This window comes from Beta vulgaris, chromosome 8, assembly GCF_026745355.1.
Source record: "Beta vulgaris subsp. vulgaris cultivar EL10 chromosome 8, EL10.2, whole genome shotgun sequence".
Classification (NCBI taxonomy): domain Eukaryota; kingdom Viridiplantae; phylum Streptophyta; class Magnoliopsida; order Caryophyllales; family Amaranthaceae; genus Beta; species Beta vulgaris.
Genome location: NC_079209.1, coordinates 18226677 through 18248263, shown reverse-complemented (window position 1 = coordinate 18248263; position 21587 = coordinate 18226677). Strand labels below are relative to the sequence as shown.

At 35.9% G+C, this 21587-nt stretch overlaps 2 protein-coding genes across 5 annotated transcripts; both read right to left on the bottom strand.

Moving 5' to 3' along the window:
* Nucleotides 1–552: 552 nt before the first annotated feature.
* On the bottom strand, nucleotides 553–1867 carry LOC130589852 (uncharacterized). The gene is made up of 3 exons (XM_057391462.1): nucleotides 1779–1867; nucleotides 795–1086; nucleotides 553–702 (listed from the first exon to the last, which is right to left on the bottom strand). Exons 1-3 carry the CDS (start codon nucleotides 1865–1867, stop codon nucleotides 553–555), a joined length of 531 nt encoding a protein of 176 aa, XP_057247445.1.
* Nucleotides 1868–15298: 13431 nt separating this feature from the next.
* Nucleotides 15299–21192, bottom strand: LOC104882941 (protein PEROXIN-4). Of its 4 annotated transcripts, XM_048634375.2 has the most exons (8): nucleotides 21038–21123; nucleotides 20674–20726; nucleotides 20525–20591; nucleotides 17307–17358; nucleotides 17084–17203; nucleotides 16872–17000; nucleotides 16215–16344; nucleotides 15299–15606 (listed from the first exon to the last, which is right to left on the bottom strand). In XM_048634375.2, exons 4-8 carry the CDS (start codon nucleotides 17340–17342, stop codon nucleotides 15518–15520), a joined length of 504 nt encoding a protein of 167 aa, XP_048490332.1. In that variant the 5' UTR covers nucleotides 17343–17358; nucleotides 20525–20591; nucleotides 20674–20726; nucleotides 21038–21123; the 3' UTR covers nucleotides 15299–15517. The 4 variants fall into 4 exon arrangements, with proteins under 4 accessions (XP_048490332.1, XP_048490331.1, XP_010665675.1 ...); XM_048634374.1 differs by lacking the exon at nucleotides 20674–20726 and having other exon boundaries at nucleotides 21038–21192; XM_010667373.3 differs by lacking the exons at nucleotides 17307–17358; nucleotides 20674–20726 and having other exon boundaries at nucleotides 21038–21192.
* Nucleotides 21193–21587: the final 395 nt, after the last annotated feature.

Genomic DNA, 21587 nt, shown 5'->3' with positions numbered 1-21587 from the left:
GAGCTTCGGCTCATGATGTTTTGTTTTCTGTTTTAGGTATGAGCATAGCCATTGCAAGTGCGCTGTTAATAAGGATCATGTTCAAGGAAAAGTGTGCGGTATCTGGTGTTGGAGAAATTATTATTATTATTTGGGTCGAGTATTTATGTATAGTTATCAAGGACTATTTAAGGTTGCATTGTATCAGTGGGCCATATCCCACAAGCTTAAGTTCCATTTCCGCTGCTAAGTATGAGCAATTGTGTTTAATTAAGGTTATGAATTTTCGGGGCGTTACAGGTTCAAATTAGGGTTAGTGAATAATGATGGCAAAATCGTAAATAAAACAAACGGCAGCCTAACGTCCGTTAGAAAAAGGGTATGTGGTGCACAAAAATGAAAAGTCAGGAGTATATGGTGAATTGTTGAAACATTGAGGGTATATTGTGAATTTGTTGATTTGTCGGGGGTATTTGGTGAAAAAGCCGTATTATATATTACATACCTGGAACTCATTTGAGCTACATTTTTGTACAAACTGGTCCCAGATCTCTCGTGTGATGAAAGGATACATCACGTATGGTCGCCTATCATTGTTAGGCCCTTCCTCGTTTTCGTGATCCATCTGGTCACCAATCTTGACTTGAAATCTCTCCACCGTTTATCACATGTAGTCAAGACATCTCGTTTCTTCAAAACATCCTCTTCTATTCCAAACTCTCTCTTCAATATACAAAAATAAACCAATTAATAATAAACGATTAAAATAATAAACATAATCTCAATTAGTTTATTAAAAGAATAAGGTTACTTACTTTAGCATCTTCCCACAAAGTGTTTTGTGTGCCTTCTGGAACATCATCCCAAGTGTCGTACAAGATAGACACTTTGCTTCTACTGATCTCCCCACAATATATCTTGTACTCACCAGCATAGCGCCCAATCGGACGTATCCACTCATCCCAAGCAAGAACTCTCTGAATGCCGGGTTTGGAACGTATCCCTTTTGTAGGACCTCTTGGCCTACTTTTCTTCTTCGTAACAGCTGCATCAGTAATCTGGGGCTCATCAGATGCATCACGCATTATCTCATCTCCATCACTACACCTGAAACCATGTACATGTTAGATTAATCAATAAATTAATACACAATTATTTGAACATGCAAAACACAAAATAAATAATTAAAGATTATAAACATTAGTAGTTGTGTTAATATTACATAATTTACCTATTAATCAGCTATTTCTTTGCCAACGTAAAATCCCTCATTGTGGTCTCGACGAATGTAATTTGTGTCTAGATCTTCCCCTAATGTACTTGGAATGACTACTGACGAAGCAATGACTTCATTGAATTGTGCATCGTAATCTTCTTCATCGTGTACATCATCAATTCCAAGTATTCTCCTTTTTCCTTCCATGACAACAAACCATTTTGAATCGGCAGGGTCAACCATGTAGAATACTTGTTTTGCTTGTGATGCCAATATTAAGTTATCTTCATGATGTCCTAACCGGCTGAAATTGACTAATGTAAAAAAGTCATGTTCATCTTTCTTCACACCACGACGAATATCAACCCACTTGCATTGGAACAGCGGAATCTTGAAGTCAACATAGTCAAGTTCTAATATCTCTTCAATGAACCCATAGTAAGACTTCATTGTCTCAACAATCGTTCTATCTCTTTTACTTTTATACTCTGATGACAAAGCCCCCATCGTAACACCACTGTTTTGCATCGTGGATTTGTCATCTTGCCGTTTAGTATAAAATGTATAACCATTGATGTCATACCCCTCATAGGAAAGAACTTGCGTCTTTGACCCATATGCCAACCATTTCAAATCCGATACATCGTTAGGAGTATCAGATAATTGGTTCATAACTCGTTCTTTAAACCAATCAACGAACGTCCGATTATGCTCAATCATCAAGTCACGTTCATTAAACAATGGATACTGAACACTAAGCACAGTCATGTGCTCATCTAAGTAAGGATGAACTTGTTTCAGATTTTGTAACACAATCAATTCTGCTTTTCTTTTCAACTCTCCATCAAGACACAATCTTTTTCTCCCAATGGTACCACAACCTTCAAGCCTTCCTTCATGTCTAGATTTTGGCAAACCAATTGCTTGTGCACGTGCTAAATACTGACTTGCATATTCAGATACTTCCTCAGCAACTGTTCTTTGACAATACTTGCTTCTGGTCTAGCTGGATTCATCACTTTACCCTTCAGAGTACCCATATGTCTTTCAAAAGGCCACATATACCTCATACAAACGGGCCCACAAAGTTTAATTTCTCTGACAAGATGGATTATCAAATGAGGCATGATGTCAAAGAATGATGGTGGAAAGTACATTTCAAATCGGCACATCGTCTCTATTACATCGGCTTGCAAGTTATCTAGAATGTTAGGATCAATCACCTTGTAGAGATAGTTCTGAAGAAGAAACACAATTTTGTGATTGTATATCTTACTTGGGAAGGCAAAATTCCTCGTATTGCAACAGGTAATATATGCTGCATCAAGATATGACAATCATGAGATTTCAAACCAACAAGTTTCAAGTCCTTCAGTGAAACAAGGTTTCGGAAATTTGACGAGTATCCAGCAGGAACCTTTAACCTATGCAGGGACTCACAAAAACTAGTTTTCTCCTTCTTAGACAAAGTGTAGCAAGCTGGTGGAAGATAATAGCGTTGTCCCCGCTCCTGAGGTGCTAGTTCTGGTCTGCCAATTTTAGCCATGTCTTTCCTAGCTTTAACTCCATCCTTTGTCTTCCCGGGCATATTCAACAATGTTCCGACAATGGCATCACAAACATTTTTCTCAATGTGCATTAAATCAAGACAATGTCTGACTTCCAAACATTCCCAATACGGAAGGTCCCAAAACTTAGATCTTTTCTTGTATAAGTTCTTTGAGACACTTTTGAAGGGCTTGCCAAAAATTGTTTCAATATCCTTTACCCTATTAGAAACCTCTTTTCCACGTAAAGGTACAGGGGCTTCTCTCATCTCCACTTTTCCGTTGAACAACTTTTTCTTCTACGGAATGGATGATCTAAAGGAAGCCATGTACGATAATGCAGGTACACATTCTTCCCACAATGATGTAACCGCTTATCAATCATATTCTCATCACAAATAGGGCATGCCTTTGCTCCTTTAACCGTATACCCTGACAAATTCCCATAAGCCGGGAAATCATTAATCGTGCAAAATATCATGGCACGCAATGTGAAGTCAGTTTTCGCATACGCATCGAACATGGAAACACCTTCATCCCACAACAATTTCAGATCTTGAAGGAGCGGGTCAAGATACACATCTATGTCGTTTCCGGGTTGCTTAGGACCCGAATAAGAAGCGATAGCATAATAAATTTACGCTTCATACATAACCAGGGAGGGAGATTATAAATTGTCAGTAGAACCGGCCAAGTGCTATGTTGGGTACCTAGTGTGCCAAATGGGTTCATCCCATCTGTACAAAGTCCAAGCCTAAGATTTCGAGGTTCTTTACCAAAATCGGGAAACTTTCGGTCGATATTTCTCCATTGCGGAGAATCGGCCGGATGTCTAAGCATCCCATCTTTCTTCCTCTCGTCCGCATGCCATCTTAGTAATCTAGCATTATTTTCATCCGAAAATAAACGCCTAAATCTCGGAATGATTGGTAGATACCAAAGAACCTTCGCCGGAGTTTCTTTCTTTCTCATCCCCTCATCATTATTCTCTTTTACCTTGTATCGAGACTTTCCACACCTAGGACACTCACGCAAATCTGGTACTCGTTTCGATACAACACACAATCATTTTGACATGCATGTATCTTCTCATATTCCATACCTAATGGACACAACAATTTCTTTGCCTCGTAGGTAGAGTTGGGCATTTCATTCCCTTCAGGTAGCAATTCTTGTAAAAAAGTGAACAACTCACTTAGACTTTTATCTGTCCAACTATGCTTCGATTTCATATTGAACAATGTGAGGATTCCAGAAAGTTTAGTGAAATTCTCACACCCCGGATACATAGGTTTTTCCGCTGCACTTAAAATACTATCATACATATGCGGACGATCGGTTCTTTCATCCTCCAAATTGTGCAACATCTCATCTACTCTATCATTTTCATCATCTACCATGTCATTTTCATCATCTACCCTATCATTCTCATTATCACCATCTCCTTCAATCTCAACCTCAACCTCATCAACATGCAAATCATCACACAAGCTAGTGGAGCTCATACCCAGCTCATAAAACTCTCCATGCCATGTCCACCTAGTATAGTTACTCTTAAACCCACGACGAATCAAATGATCTTTAATTTGATCCATATCACGATACCCCTTGAGTTATTGCAATCACAACAAGGACACAAGACTAACTTTGACCCATTCTCCGATTGATGTTCTAACGCAACTCTGATAAATTCATTAACCCCTTGTAGAAATGTCGTCGAAATTCGATTACCATACATCCAGTTTCGATCCATATTCATACACTAGAGACACCAAACAAGAATACAATCGATCACATCATTCAAAGTAGTTTATCAAATGCAGTCATGACCATTTGGGTCCTTATCACTCCAACCTAACCCATCCTTGAGTTTCTCATCTCACTAGTGAATGAACATTTGGTTTTCAAATTCTAAGAAAAATCCGGCAGCACTTCCCTACAGTTCTCCAAGTACACGATGAAGATAGTAGTTAAACTATCAACATATGTACCAAGAGAACACTTAGGGAAATGAGCCGGATCTTTCTTAGAATCAAAAACCAAACATTCATTCACATCCTAAGTGAGATAAGAAACTCAAAGACAGTCCCAAACCGGGGACTATTCAAGACTTACTCCTAACGAGTAAGCCTCGAACGGGTATCTAGGCAAATGATGCACATTGCAATAAAACAACACAAACCAATCCATTCCTAAGATTTCCCTCCCCACCCCATTAAGGTATGTCCATATAGCTATAGGTTTGGTTATGATTCAACATATATTTTCCCAATCACATAATAACCAAACAATTCACATATATACATTCCTAAATCCAAACTAATGGTTACATTAACATAAATAAAAAAAATAACAAAAGCTATAATACATACCTCTGCTCTCAAGGAGCAGCGAAGACAAGCACAAAGACGCGAGCTTGGAGAACCGGCAAACCGATGAGGACTAAGGTGACAACTAAACTACAATGTAAAGGAATGACATAAGTTTCAAATTTTAAATTGAGCATTCAAGAATTCTAACTTATAATTGAAGTACATAATTCTAAAGAGAGCATTCAAGAAACTATATACTACACAAACTATACAAATTCATAAGCTACGAATATCCTAAATTTAATCTCATATTATTTCACACATGTTTATCATGATTTGAATTCTAATTTTAACCCCTTAACAAAAATTAGAACTAAGATTATTCAAAACAACCCCTAAAAAAATTAAAATAACTTGAAAATACATGATTAATATACATTAATACAAAAAAAAACCAAGAAATACCTACATTGCCGGCGGCGGGACCGACGGCGGCAAGTCAGTCCGTGGCGGCAAGTTAGTCCATGAGAGAGAGAGAACCGGTACGGTGCAGCGAAGGGAGATTGAGAGAGAGAACTGGTGCAGCAGCAACTTAGACCGAGATACGTGAGAGAGAGAGAACCGGTGCACTGGCGAGAGTAGGAACTCGTCGGTTGTCAAGGAGGCGCGGTGACAAACGCTTTCGAGTTCATCAAACAAAACCAAGGTGAGGGAAGACGAGTACGAATACCAAGCTATACAGGGTCAGTGCCGCGCAACATATTCTAGCGGCAATGCAGTGACAATCGACGAGTGCACCAGCGGCGAGAATGTGAGCGAGGGTGCGCCAGCGAAGAGGGCACCGGCGGGAGTAAGGAACGAGAATGAGAGAGAGGGGGAGAGAGAGAGAGATGAAGTCCCACCAGAATAGGAAGTTGCCGGTGAGAGTGAGGGTGCGCCGGCAAGAGTAAGGGTGCACAACAACAATGTAAGGCTTTATCGTCCGACAAAATCGGACGGTAAAAACACGGAGACGATCGCTAACAAAATTAACGTCCGACAACGGACGCAAAACGGCTGATGCAAAAACCCTGGTCGCTAATTCGGCGTTTAGCGTCCGCAAGACGGACGCAAAAGTTTAGCGTCCGATTTTTTTAAAGTAACGTCTGCTCCTGCAACAGACGCCAAGTAGCGTCTAAATTATTATTTAGGGCGAAGTTATGGAGGCCGGCGAGTGTGAGCGAGAGTAAGAGGAGTGTCGCAGGAGAGAGAAAGAGAGTAGTTTGTATTGATTTAGGGCTCGAAAAAAAAAAGTCGTTGCTGGACTAAATTATTATTTTGGAAGCCCAATGTGCGTCGGATGGAGGCCTCAATGCGACGCACATTGGGCTCAGATGCCCCAAACTGAGAAGCCAAATATGCGTCGCACGCGGAGCTGGGTGCGACGCACAAAGCTAATCTGCGTCCCACGTTCAAAGGGTGCGACGCAGATTACCTTTGTGCGTCGCACCCAGCTCCGCATTCGACGCACATTGAGCTCAATTTCGCCCCAACTGAGACGCACAATATGCGTCGCACAAGGAACAGATTCGACGCACAAAGGTAATCTGCGTCGCACTTACATATGGTGCGACGCATATGCTGATATTGAATATTGATGTTTTGCGTCGAGTGCTCTTTGGCATGCGACGCACAAAGGTAATTTGCGTCACTTCCGTGTCTGTGCGACGCAAATCCGGGGACGCAAATCATGCTTTTTCTACTAGTGTTTAAAAATGAGTTGACAGTATGTCGCGCATTGTCACACCTATAACTTCGCGTGTGGCCGGCCACACGCAAGACGGGTTGAAAACATTATACATCCAATTGTAGTGTTTATATCCCCTGAAGCCGAGACTATTTCTGTAACAGCCCGCACTTTCGAGCTGCTAGCTAATTACACTTAACATTTATAAATCTCAATTAACACTTAATAACCTCGAATTTACATTCACTCGCAGCGGAAATATAATCTATAAAACGATCCTGGACCTGTGGGTTATGGGCCCACAACAATATCACAAAATAGAAATACAATTACATGAATTGATCAATCAACTCTCTAATATAATACATTAAAACACCATGACATTTCTTTCCTATAACACCATATAATCTCCACCATAGCTCATCCGAAAAGCATCTTTTGTTATACTATGATCCTTAAACCACACCGGAGCTGGATTCCACATTCCCTGAAAAATTTATTAGCATTGAACGCTGCCCCCACCAGGACAGGTTCCAAGAACAAAATCAGCGAAACAGAGTACACACTGTCCAATCAGAAATTCTTTTTAGTGGCTTAAAATATACTCGTAACGTTAAATAAATTTTCATAAGATTACTCCATGCATTCAAATAGATGAATATCGATATAACAAAACTATACACATTAGAAATTAGATGAGATGATAATCTATACTACTTTAACAAAACCATAGATTCCGTATAACCAATATATTTATATTTCCCAAACATTTTATACTTGCTCAAAATACAAAGATATTCCTCGATAGATACCAAGGATGCAAACATAACATGTCAAAGAATATACTGAGTAACTTTTCAAAAACTTTCCATAAATTATCTGGCTATATCTACATCATTATTAAACATAACTCAAATTTTTCTCAATACTTTAGCATCAAAATATTTACTCAGGGAAGGAACACGAATGGAGAGGGGTAAACCATGTCTCCAGACTTTTGAGGGACGTCTCCCCACCTTTCTTATATTCTGCTTGCAAGACTTTTAGGTCATGACCCTACATAACGGAGCAATGCCCACTCCAAACACATAATGAGCAAACCTGCTCCACAAATGTTGTTCGTCACTACTTTTGCAGCTTCTTCCCTTCTAAAACAAAACATAACTGCAATACTCAATTATTAATTTCATTAACTCATATTTTTCGAAACTCATATACATGGTTCTGAAAATTCATATAACAAATATTCATATCTTATATTAGGATAACAAATCCATGTTTAAATTTTGAAAACATACTTTGGAAATGATGGATATTTGACTTAGAAATCATATGCCAATCCATTACACAATTATAAATTACTTAGTATTATTCAAAATCTGAAATCTCGAATTATCTTCATCTCCTTAACATCATTTGACAGATTTTGATAGTAAATGTTTTTCATAATTGGAAAAGATAACGTAGTCAAAATATAACATATGTTCTCAAAGATTTCCAAGGTGGTGAACTATTGCCGAAACCACACACTAAGCCAGGCCCAGTCCTAACCTTTTTGGGGCCCTAGGCTAAATAAGAAATTGGGGTCCTTTAAAAAAATACAATCTATAATAGAACAAATAAAAAACTTATAACCGTAGTTCTATTAAAAGTTTTCTTTGTTTCCTTGACCAATGTGTAAGAAATCTGGCATGCCTAGGCACTAGGCAGCAGCGAACCACGACCACCGTCGGAACGCCGGGACGGGACCGAACCACCGTCGTGAGGCAGAAAAACCGAAACTTGACTCGACAAATCCGACAATCTTCAATAGTCAGTCAGCCAATATTCCCCCAAAAAAGTTCTTAATTTCGAGATTTCTTAATAATTTCAATTGATTAAGAGTAAAATCTATGAATAATGCATTATACAAATGCAAACTTTCCCTATTAAAATTGTAGAAAAAAATTCTCGTTATAATTAAGAGGAGGTTGATCAAGAATGGGTTGGCAACAAAGATTCAGAAATCCAGAAAAGAAAGAACAGGGCCAAGAAGATTCGTGGTTTTAAGTAGACCAAGGCTACTGATGCTGGAAAGAAGAAATCAGGAATTGATTATATTGAAAATGTTATATACCACTAGTGGAAAAATGAAGAAGGGCTGCGCTGAAAAAGGCATGTAGGGGTGCGCTTTTTGACAGCGGCCCTTTCAGTAGCAGCCCTTCACTCTTTAAGTAAGGCTGCGCTAGAAAGCGCAGCCCTTCTAGCTTAGAAGGGCTGCACTTTTTAGGAAAAAGCGCATCCCTTCTAAGCTAGAAGGGCTGCGCTTTTACCTAAAAAGCGCAGCCCTTCCTACCAAAAAAAAAAAAAAAAAATTTCGACATTTTTTTACTCATAATCTCACATTTTCTGAAATTAAACAGAAGAGAAGAGAAACGAAACGAAAATGAGAATACTAAACCCAAAACAAAAAAAAGAACGAAACAAAAATGAAAAAAAAGGAACAAAAACTAATATACAGAAGAGAAGAAATTATAGATTTGAAAATACAAGAACATCAATAAAAACAAAGATGAAAATACAAGAACATTAATCAAAACAAAGTAAGAGAAGTATACAAGAACATTAATTAATCAAAACAAAGAGAAGTATACAAGAACATTAATCAAAACAAAGAGAAGTATACAAGAACATTTAATCAAAACAAAGAGAATGATACAAGAACATTATAGATCTGAAAATACAAGAACTACCTCCAAACATTAACCTAATAATGTTTAAATACATAAAACAAAACCCTAATACATAATTAAGGAAAAAAATAATTTCAAAAAAACTTAAAATGCCTATTTGGAGGCTTAAACGAACTCGGATGGCTTAAAAAGCCTAAACATCACGGCGTAGCCGTGAGTTTAACTCGTTGGCCCGTTCCGCTTCCGAAAAGGTATCACAATAGGCAATCCGTCTGCATGATTAGTGCAAATCATTTCAGCGTTTTTGTCGCAACGTTTCTGGGAGTTTTTGAGATAGAAGAGAGGATGAGAGAGAAGGAGGAGAGGGAGGAGGGACGTGAGAGAATGAGGAAAAGGAATAATGAGGGACGTGAGAGAGGAGAGAGAAGAATGAGGGATATATTTGACGAATCCCGCTTAATATTTGAAGCCCGCGAACTTTTTTATTTCAAATTTTTTTAGGAAGGGTTGCGGTTTTTTTAAGAAGCGCAGCCCTACATAGCAGAAGGGCTGCGCTTTTTTAAAAAGCACAGCCCTTCACTTAGTAGGGCTGCGCTTTTAGGAAAAGCGCAGCCCTTCTGCTATGTAGGGCTGCGCTCTTTAAAAAAAGCGCAGCCCTTCACTAGTAGGGCTGCGCTTTTAGGAAAAGCGCAGCCCTTCCTGCGCAAGCCTTTCTGTTTTTTCCCCTAGTGTACCTTGGTGGAGTTCCATATTTTGTGCTTCTTCCTTTGCTGTCAATCTTGCTTTTATTTGTTTTTGTTACTCGTATACTCTAATTAGTGATAATGACTAGTGAAAGATTGTGTAACTGCTGCAGTGAGGATGTTCTAAAACTTCTATAAAAAATAACTAAGAGGAGGTTAACACTATATTTTGGAAATTATGAATATATTTTATAATTTTAATGGTGGTTAGAGAAAATTATGGAGATTAAAAGAAGATTAAATTTGAGTCTTGAAAGGAGAGAGAAAATAACTGAAGAGTTAAAAGAGTGAAGTCCAAGAAGATGAAGCGTTAAGTTGGGACTTGGGTTTGACAGCACAACATTTTGTCTTTCTTCCCAATTCAATTCACGCCCCTTTCCTATATTATTGCCAGCAATTTTTTTTGACGACTGGGCCCTTTGTAGGCGTGGGCCCTGGGCCAATGCCCCTCCAAACAAGGCTCAGGGCCGGGCCTGCACTAAGCACGTATAACCTATAGTTTCTAACTTTTTAGATCATAATATTCCCTCTAACTCCTTTTGGTAATTTCCCCTTCTTTTAGTCCCTTATCCTTGGACTTCCATCTTTAACTTCTAACATCTCACTATAGCCTCCAAGAATTCTCAAGATATGAATGTTCCTTGAAGGATTACTTATCCCCAATACATGAACTCAACATTGCTCGAATGATACTTGTATGTCCAACTTATCACATTAATATCTCAGATTTTCCACGACCATATTATATTATAATAAATCATCTACGTTTATTATTGTAAGTCAGGATATCTCACTCCATATTTCTATGTCATAAACAAATATTTCATGACTCAACTATTCATCCAAATATTTACAATTACGAATACATTATCTTAATCAATCTTAATTATATAACTCATAACCCTACAACCCCAAATATTTGAACTTGATGTTCATATTAGTCTTAACACTCTATTATTCCAATATCAATACACATTTAACTCCTAAACTCTCCATTACACTAGATTTACCTTTTCCCTAACTTCCATTTACATAATCTGGGCAGCATTCAATGCTAATAAATTTTTCAGGGAATGTGGAATCCAGCTCCGGTGTGGTTTAAGGATCATGGTATAATAAAAGATGATTTTCGGATGAGCTATGGTGGAGATTATATGGTGTTATAGGAAAGAAATGTCATGGTGTTTTAATGTATTATATCAGAGATTTGATTGATCAATTCATGTAATTGTATTTCTATTTTGTGCTATTGTTGTGGGCCTATAACCCACAGGTCCAGGATCGTTTTATAGATTATACTTCCGCTGCGAATGAATGTAAATTCGAGGTTATTAAGTGTTAATTGAGATTTATAAATGTTAAGTGTAATTAGCTAGCAGCTCGGAAGTGCGGGCTGTTACAATTTCTTGCTCTCCAACTAAGCAAATAAGCACATAATAGAGAAGCTCCAAATGGCTAAATATTTATAGCGAGTATAAGTAAACTAGTTTTAACCCGTGCAAAAATTGCACGGGAGCCATATTTGTATGTGATATTATAAACTATTAGTCAAACAAAAATAGACATGTTATTAATGTCTTCAACATTTTTGTTTAATGAGATTGATTGAATCAAATTGAATTGACAACACATTATGAAAAAAAAAAAACAATTGCACTTTATCTAAATTGATACATAAAAAATAAGGTCAATTACAACTCAATACAAATTCAAACATTTTGAAAAACTTCCCCATAAACCACATTGGTTGTAACAGATGAGTTGCCACGATCTTTATTATATATTAAGATTTTCAAACCCTGTTTGCTTGTAACTCTTCAAACAACGTCATGCAATAGTCCGTGTCTGAATACATAACCCGAGCTTAAAAAAATGGGTAACTTTCTGCCGTAAAAGGGTCAATTTACTTATACAAAGCTGACTTGTTTAACATTAAAATAAAGTTGTCTGTTACATAAAAGTGACCCATTTTAAACTAAAAAGTGACCATTTGGACTTGAAAGTGACTTGTTTTGACCAAAAGTAAAATAGTTTGATATAAACTTATTGTACATTGAATGCACATAATAGTAATTGAATATAAAACCTACTAATCCTAATACTTTTATCATCCACCACTTCATTATACACCCTCGTTCCTGTTTTTTTTCTTTCTTCTTCCTCTTCTCCTCTATCTCTTTTTTCTCTATCTTTCCCTTGAAAATTGCCAAAGCAACATGAGTAACGTAGAAGTTATAGGTTTTTATTATTATGTTCTAATGAACTTATTCTCATAAATTTTCTAAGTTGTAGTACGTACCTATGTTCGATTTTGAAATATTAAGTTAGTGTTAAACTACTAATTAAAATTGCAAAAAAAAGACCTCCTCGTTGTGGAAAGTCTATGGATTCATGCAAAGGTGCATGATGTGATAATATATCCCGTTAGCAAGTGCGCTAATTTTCTGGAGAAAAATCAATTGAGTACTTATGGTTGCATCCACATTATGATCGATCATGGTAATGCCAAAAACCCCATCCATGGTTCTGTAGAAGTGATGATTTAGAAGTTAAAAACATAAAAGATAAATTCATATTACTTTACAAAGATAATTGCAAAATATATTTTTTTATCTATATAAGCATGTCCACCTACATCTTTCGTAAAGCCTAAAAGGTTTAATTTGTGAATAGGAAATAAGCTATGAGGGTTTAATATACTCTAAGCTTTAGTTTCTTTTTTTGAAGTGGGGGTTTCAAATATTTAGCTAATAGGATAATACATCTGCTATTGGCATGTTCTATATTTTTTGATCATATATGATGGTATCTTTAAATATTAAAGGGAGATAAAGTCATCCATATGCCCACCCATCACCCGTGGCAAGTACAAAATAAAAAACATCCCTTTTCCACTACCCACTTCTATATCAGTACCTTCTGATACCCAACCCACCACCTATCTTGTCCTCCAAAAGATTCACTTTACATGCCAAAACATCCACCCCATTTATGTTAATTAATTTTAAGTAAAAGTAACTATATATGTGTACTCCATCACTTTTGAGCAGCGTATATAATGTAGAAGTGTTATTAAAAAAAAAATTCCAAGGGCTGTATAAATTATTATAAATTATAAAGTAGAATATGACACATACATTGCAGATTATCTATTTAGCAAGTACTTTTGATTATAAGATAATATTAAAATATAGATGATATGTTGTTTAACACAATTTTTTTTTTTACAATAATGATAATAATACATTAAATTCATTTCAAACATATTGTTTTATACTTCCTCCCTTTCTTTTAACTTGCAACTGTTTTACTTTTACACTATTCAAAAGCTCTAATTAGTTTATCTATGGTGATTTATAGTTAACGAAAAACATATTCATGTGTAAATTTGTTATGCTATGATTGGGTAAGCTCAAACATCTAATTGTATTCAAGAACTTTGGCGAGTAGATTTCGTGCATTCCCAAGTTGCCTCCTTTTCTTTAGAAATTGAATTTGAACTCATATAGATTTTATTCTCTTGATTCAAATCCCGCAATTTGCACGAAAAATTTTCTATTTCATAAATTTAATATTTAAGTTTTTTTTCTACAATCATGGTGTAGCTTGTGATTTGATTTTTTTGATTGTATATTAAATATACATTAAAATTGGCTTATGACCCATGTGTTGAGCTGCTGATTTAGTTAATGCCATGGTGGATCAATGAACCAGAATTTTTTTACAAAAAAATTGATTAAAAAGTACGGATAAAGTACTTCACAAAATCAGAATTTTACATTATCCACTTTGAAATATAAATTTTTGTTTATTTAATTAAAGGGAGGTAAAACTCTTTTTAATCTATTAACAATTTGGATAAAATTAATTAGATAAACTCCTTTTCTTTTAGTTTGAAATTGAAGTATGGATTATGATAACATTAGTTAGGTTTCAACTTTTCATATTTATTAACTTTAATGAACTTGTAATGAGCCTTCAGTTTTAGACTACACTCATGACAATAATCAAATATAAAACGAATTTAATTATATTGTGCCTTAATTAACCCTACTTAGATGACTAAAACAACAAATCTAAAATATTACTTCTATGTCATTATTGATAGGGTGAGCAATATATAATCTCATGTATAAAGTTTGATGAAAATTAAAGAATTATCTCAATGCTATATGTTCTCCATCATCTCTATAAAAACCTATTTTGTCTGTCATTAAATAAGGCTAAAAGTCTGGGTAAAATACGGCTTATTAATACCCGTAATTTATGGTATCTATATATATAAGGCCAAAAACTCAGCAAAAAGTATAAGGATATATAAAAATTGATTTTGATTTTTTATTAAAGAATGCACATTTTTTAAGAATCCAAAATCAATTATCTGCCACACATAAAAGAGATGCATTAGTAGTAGCATAATACATGAAGTATATAGGATTAATTATCGAATTGAATTATGGATAAATTCATAAATCATGGCATATTTTTAGGGGCTGTGATTTGGGATGCAAAAATCAACTCTAATTATTGAATCTCAACGGCTGCCATGATTAAAGGAATTGGTAAAAAAAAAAAACTTATCGAATTTAGGAGATTTTAATTGATTGGTCATCTTATTGAATGGAAAAGTTTAAAAAGGAATGTATGACACACTTTTGGATTTAAGGGAAGAATGACACATCAGCATGTTCAACCATCATACGACACATGGCATTCAAAAATTTGGAAGAATTGATTAAAGATGACAAATGGCATTGATAGCCTAAATTGATGACAACTAAACTTATTTTTCTAGATATATTAAAATATACCCAATACACACAAGCATTGTATAATAAATGGGTAGATCCGTGAACGAATTAACCTTACTTCATCACAACACCAAAATAAAATCTCCTCCAATAGTGAACTGAGGGAAAAAAAATTAGCTCAAATACTCCATCCGTCCCATATTAATAGTGAGCAAATCAAAAGACCTTTGTGTTGTTGAATGAAAAGTCTAATTCAAGTCATAACCTTGGTTTCTAAAGTAAATGAAGTTTTGTTATCTTACAAATTATTTCCAATTATAAGCCTCAGCAATCTCCAGCAATGAGTAAAAAGTGAGAGAAAGCTGAATACTTGCATTACCATTCTTTCATTGTTGAGAGTGATGTTTAGCTCTCGTGTTACATGAGCACTCCCAATAGAACAAACATCTAGGAACAATCATACAACAAAGCCCACCCTAAAGTTGACGTAACCACATAAATACATGCAGGATAAACTTTTCTACATTACACAAGTTCATCGAATTGAAGCGAGAAAAGAAAGGGCTCAAGCTCATCCTTTCTTCGGCATGGCTGCCAGCCTGGTATACATCCTTGCCATGGAATGAAATCCTCTTACATCTCCAGATCGCAAAAGATTTCCTAGACCACAGTCAAATTAAAGCTTTTAGAAATTATCAACCAATTTGTAGAATCCGCGCATTGTAGTGGTTGAAATTTCCATGACATATCATAGAAAATTACACATCTTAGAGTTTGGATAATACTTCCTCCGTTTAGAAATAGCACCATTTCTAACTTTCACGCATGCCGATGTATGATTTCAACCATTAATATCTTTAATTATCAGTAAGTAAAAATTATAAAAAGTTTATTTAAAAAAAATTTACATCGAGACAAATCTAACAAGACCCCACATGACTATGTTTTTCCTAAAATATAAATCACCAAAGACAATTTAAGTGTAAGATGTGAATAGTACACAAAATAGAAATGGTGCAACTATTTCTAAACAGAGGATGTATTTGACAAGTGGAAGAGTTGAAGGCAAAAGGTGGCTTCAAAAAACCGACTTTTTTTTTACTGTAGGAAGTAAAAATACACTAGGGGAAGCAAAGTTTCCCATGATCCAGCAAGAAGTTACTTAACATACAAAATAGATAACCGGGAACTGGATAATAATTATGATTTGCATTCTAATTTTAGGAAGCAACATAGCGACACAAAAGAATAAAAAGTTGAGACTGTACCTGAATCACAATTTAAGGGGCTATCAGGCTCCGGATGGGCCATCAAAGCAATTATTGCCCGGCATACTGATTGCAACGTCCAAGCAGGACTCCATGCATTTTTTAAGATATCCAAACAAATTTCTCCAGTCTGCACGTAAGAGACAAACAATTTCTGTTATGCAGCTGCAAAACCACCAATTTACGTCCAAGCAAATCTCTCCAGTCTGAACGTAAGAGAAACAATTTCTGTTATGCAGCTGCAAAACAACCAATAATAACTCTCTCTAGCTCTTTCTTTCTGTTACATGTGCATATATACTCGTTTTCTGGGCCCAGGAGATGTGTGGGGGAGGGGCGCTGGGTCGTGCTTATACTTACACAAGCACAGTTTCTAGTTCTCACCCACTTAAATTCATCCCCCCCCCCCCCCCCCCCCCAATTGTTCAAGCCATCAGGATATTAGTATTTTTCCAATAATGGAGGGGGATATCAATGAGAATACATTGATAATTCTCCTAGTCACCCCTTGATAAAGAGTTGAGGTGAGATAAACCTTTAGAGAATAGACACATGTTATACATCAATTACAAATTAATCATGAAACATGGACTCAGAAATAATGCTTCAGTTGTCAATCTTCCACATTGGTAGTAATAAAAGATCAAACCCCCTCACCTTGAAATGGACATTTGGATGAAATATTTTTGTTAAAAATCGCACTTGTGGAGGTTGCAAAGGATACTGTTCAGGCACTGCAAACGCAAGCTGGAAAACACCACCCTCATACGGAGTTTCTGATGGTCCCTGAGCAAAGGGAAGGACTAGTAAGGTTAAGAAAATATAGATCAGCTTGATTCTCATCTGAAAGCATGCGTTATTACATGTACCTTAATTAAAGCAGTCCATTTAAATATGTTGGAGTCGTCACAAGCTAGTTGGATATCAGGATCAGCAGATTTTTCTCTCTGCACCTCTTTGTATTCTTTGAACAGCCTGGCCCTGGATGCCTGCATTTAAAACAAAGACCAACATGGAACTTTTATCCATAAAAGTACAGAAAATCTACCACATGAACTTGCAGGAAATATATATTCTGTGGGCCTCATATACCAGCTTGATTCCTTGACACACCCTAGAGGCCACCATCCTCCAATTGTAAGTCCTAGTACCTTTATGCATTGGAATTAGTATGATTTCAGCATGTGAGTGTAGCAGGCACCAGATTGAAAATTTTAATATTACTTCCTGCATTCCATGTTGATGGCAACATTGCCCTTGTATGGAAGTTTCACATCGATTCCAACATTACCTCATTTGATAATATATTCTATTTATCTCTCTCCTTTTACACAGGCTCCTCTTCTTATTTATCTCTATCTCTATCCTCTTCACATGATTTCCTTAAAACGTATGCCAACTTCATATGTTGCAATTAATATGGAACAGAGGAAGTATATTTTAACTACTCCATCTCTGCTTCCTTATAGGTGGATCTTCCTAACTTCTCGAGAGCTTAGTTCTTGGCCCCAAAAGTAGTTATGCCATGATATGTCAACTCCTCATATTAACCAATATATTTATTGATCTAAGAGAGTTGCATAAATTTCATTGGCTAGGGGATCAAAATCCTGTAGTAAATAATGACGTTGCTTTGTCTATAAAGGGTCTTAAAGAAGAATCAGGACAGGTATGACCAGCTAATTCTATGGCAGGGTAAGAGAGAGTGAAATGTACAGTCTTTGTTATATCCCTGTGATAACAGAGAGGTTGATTCACATTGCCCTTTGATCCAGAACGCACTATCCCTGAGTGACTTAGGATAAGAAAGAAGCATATAAAAGACTAATCAGCCATTTTGATATAGTCTTCCAAAATAAATTAAAAACAATAGTAAATGGACGAGACACAATTTAAGGATCTAACAGAGATCATGTTTGCATAGTGCAGACATCTCGAAATGCAAGATATGTTATGTCATTATGTGCAAACTTTACAGAGGAATCACCAGGAAGCTCTATTGGCAGATCTAAGAAATTAAATGACGTTCATATGCTAAGAGATGCAATTTGCATTTAGCTTATGTGAATAAGGGTTTCAAGGGAGAGTGATCTTATCAAAGTTAACTTCAGTAGCCTAGGGCGAATATACTTAGAAACAAGGTACTTGCAGTAAAACAATTGGATTACGATACTACTACTGTACTACTACTACCTTCATCATCTGTCCATATCAAAAATACTGTCTCTCCTTCGAATCTAAAATTTTTCAGCAAGTCTAAGGCATGTCATTTTCATGCAATAAATCTCCATGATTTTCAGATAGGTAGTGGTAAATTTCACAAACTTAGAACCTACAACTTAAAACATAACTTGACGTTAAACAGAAGGGGTTATAATGAAAGTATATTTTCTCAATTGTCAAAACAATAATAACATCCCACCTAGAAAGCATCATCTTCCACAATATCCGCACCTTTGTCTCAATAACGTTATTTCAAAAAGCATCTTCTTAATACATTATTCCTAAATTTTCCTAACATCCTGACCTATATAATATTGTTGTAATAGTTGTCCAATATAGTATTGCTCTAATTGCCATCCTACAGAATATTCCCTTTGATCTTCCCTCTTCCCACAAGAACCCCATTGCTACCCTACATTTCAACTACCTATAATGTAACCTTTGTGAGTTACAATTTGATCAATCTCCCGTCGCTCTGAAAATTTGACCTGAAGTATATAAAGCACTCACTTATCGGTAACTCGGTATCATATATTACCACTACATCCTCGCTTGGCTCCTTCAAAGTGCTTTAGTTTCACTATGTACTCAATTTTATCTCCTTAACCATTGGGATTCTAACTTTTATCTCCATAACTTAGCATTAGCTCCAACTTTAATCCAATTTACCAATACAATCATTCCCAAACAGCATATACCATAATATCTCATCCTAGATAGACCGTGTTAATTCATCAATCATTGTTGCAGAAGAAAGGACTTTATGCATATCCCTGATTTTGCCCAATCATAATGTCAAATACACTACTCATTCACATGCCCCAACATTTGTTTTCAATTGTGATAAATGCCGTTAAGTACATCAATATATTTACGTGGTATACCTGTCTTTGACATTGTCTACTAGAGGACGTCTCTTGGTAGCTTGCCATAAGTCTTCTCTAAGTTGATTAAATCATATGCAATCCTTCTTACTCTCCTTGTAATAACCTAAAATTAACCTCATAAGGTGGATGCTCCATAGTGAATCAACCTCCAAATAAAGCATTGATTTTTCGAGATGCTTCTACATTTCCTTTTTCTATGTTTTATCACTCTCTTAGCAATTCATCGAACTTATGATTTGAGCAATCATGTGCATCTCCATCAGCCACAAGTATCAAAGTGTATTTTCTCAAATAGTATCTCGTTTGTCCCCTAGATCTTATTGAATAGGTTGTCACTTAAATTAGCTTTGTTAACTATTCCCTCCATCCCAAAAAATTTGACCACTTGTTGGATTAGTAGTTTAATCTATCGGATAAGTTCTACTATGGTTATCAAATCTTATTTCATAAAAAATATGTGTGATAGGAGTAAGTGGGGTATTAAAAGGCTGGGATTTTAAACTGATAAAGATGGAGTGGGGGCCAAGAGGGTGTTAGGAAACAAATATAATAATAATGGGACTAAGAAAAAATGGGAAGTGTTCAAACTAATTTTAAGACAAACCAAAACGTTGGGAACTTGGGATGGAGGGAGCAATTAATACCAACAGCCAATCTCCCCTACTCATCTTCAAACCTCAATCAAAATACAATACTAAATAAACCTCTATTTCTAAATCTTCCGCATTTTAAGTTTTGACTAATAGAGATATATTCTATAACACCCAATTGACTTCATTAATCTTTTCATCCTAAACAAAAATATCTAATTCTATCCCTTCACAAATCACACACTTCTAACACTTTAACTTCTTCTTTTCCCTTCCCCTTAGCATTCTTATACTTCACTATATTTACTTCGTAACTACAATTTACCAAATCTTTCTTCTTAGTATCTTTCGTCTTCATTCCCCCATGTTCTATGCATATACATTACTAAATTACCTATATTATCCACCCTGAGGACATGCCTGTTTCCTCACAGGCGCATAAACAAAAAAAAATAGGCATTGGCAAAGTTGACAACCTCATAAAAGTTTGAAATTACTCATTAGGACCCAAACAAAAAGATGGTTTGGTCATCTTATGACATACCAGAATACAGAAAGATTCAATTCATATGAACAATAGAAAGAAAAGATTAAATTGACAGGAGAAAACCTGCATGTTCCTAAAAATTGACAAGTGAAGCTCGAATCCTCAGCAAACTTCAATACATACAAGTCACCTGCATTCCAAACAGAAGTAATAAAAACGATAAGAAAAGGACTGAGATAACAAATAATAAATGTATACTTGGAGTTGATAACCTGGAATAAACCGGTTGTTGAGCCACAAAGCCAAAAACAAGAAACTTACGCAACTGAAATAATCAGAACCAAATGATTCAAAATGTTTGCTTCAAGATGATTCACAGAAAACCCTAAATCATGAAGTCTTGAATGGAGAAGAGATAGAGTGATCAGGTGAAAGAGACGAAGAGAGAGAATGTGAGAAATGAAGCTGGAAAATGAAATGGATGAATCTAGAGAGAGAAAGGGATGGTAAATTATTTTTAAAAAAACATTAATTGATGAATTTGATAACCCTAATATCTTGCGAAATGGGGGAATTTAACAACCATTAACATAAATTTGGTAAATTTGTGGAGAGTGGTAACTGGTAACTATTTACCTGGTCTTTATATGCGAGATGTGCAATTCGAATGTTGTTGATCTTTTTCTGTTGATGTGAATTGTGGAATAGATGAGGAGAGAACCAGTTCATGTACTGCTTAAAGGATTTGGGGAAGACAGATTAATGGTGTTTCGAATGAATGAAGGGAAAGTAGTTAAGACAATGGGCAGGTCAGGTAGGCCCCACCGATGGGAATTTGGGAATTTGGGCGTGTTCCGCAATAATAGCTGTAGTAACTTTTAGTTATGAGAGTAGTTGTTACTTATTAGCTATTCAAGTAGTAGTATAATATGAAGTTTTCAAAGTAGCAATTTACAAATAAATGGTTAAAAACTTAAACGAAACTTTAATACTTCCTCCGTTTTTTATTAGATGTTACACTTTTCAAATCACGGACTCCTAGATAATTTTTGGAGAGGAGAGAGATAGAGAGAATGAAAAACAAAAGGGTCCCATGTGAACATGTGATAGGAGAGAGATAGAGAGAAGTTATTACCCAAAATAAAAGTGTAACATCTAATTTAAAACTTCCTAAAATAGAAAGTGT

Coding starts and splice junctions, on each gene's coding strand:
- LOC130589852 (XM_057391462.1), bottom strand. CDS start 1,867: ATGAACCAATTATCTGATACTCCTAACGATGTATCGGATTTGAAATGG. Junction 1,087..1,778: donor CAAGTTCTTTCCTATGAGGG/GTATGACATCAA, acceptor ACATGGTTTCAG/GTGTAGTGATGGAGATGAGA. Junction 703..794: donor CTTTGTGGGAAGATGCTAAA/GTAAGTAACCTT, acceptor TGTATATTGAAG/AGAGAGTTTGGAATAGAAGA.
- LOC104882941 (XM_048634374.1), bottom strand. CDS start 17,342: ATGGTGGCCTCTAGGGTGTGTCAAGGAATCAAGCTG. Junction 16,345..16,871: donor ATCCAAATGTCCATTTCAAG/GTGAGGGGGTTT, acceptor TCTTACGTGCAG/ACTGGAGAAATTTGTTTGGA. Junction 15,607..16,214: donor CCCCTTAAATTGTGATTCAG/GTACAGTCTCAA, acceptor ACTGTGGTCTAG/GAAATCTTTTGCGATCTGGA.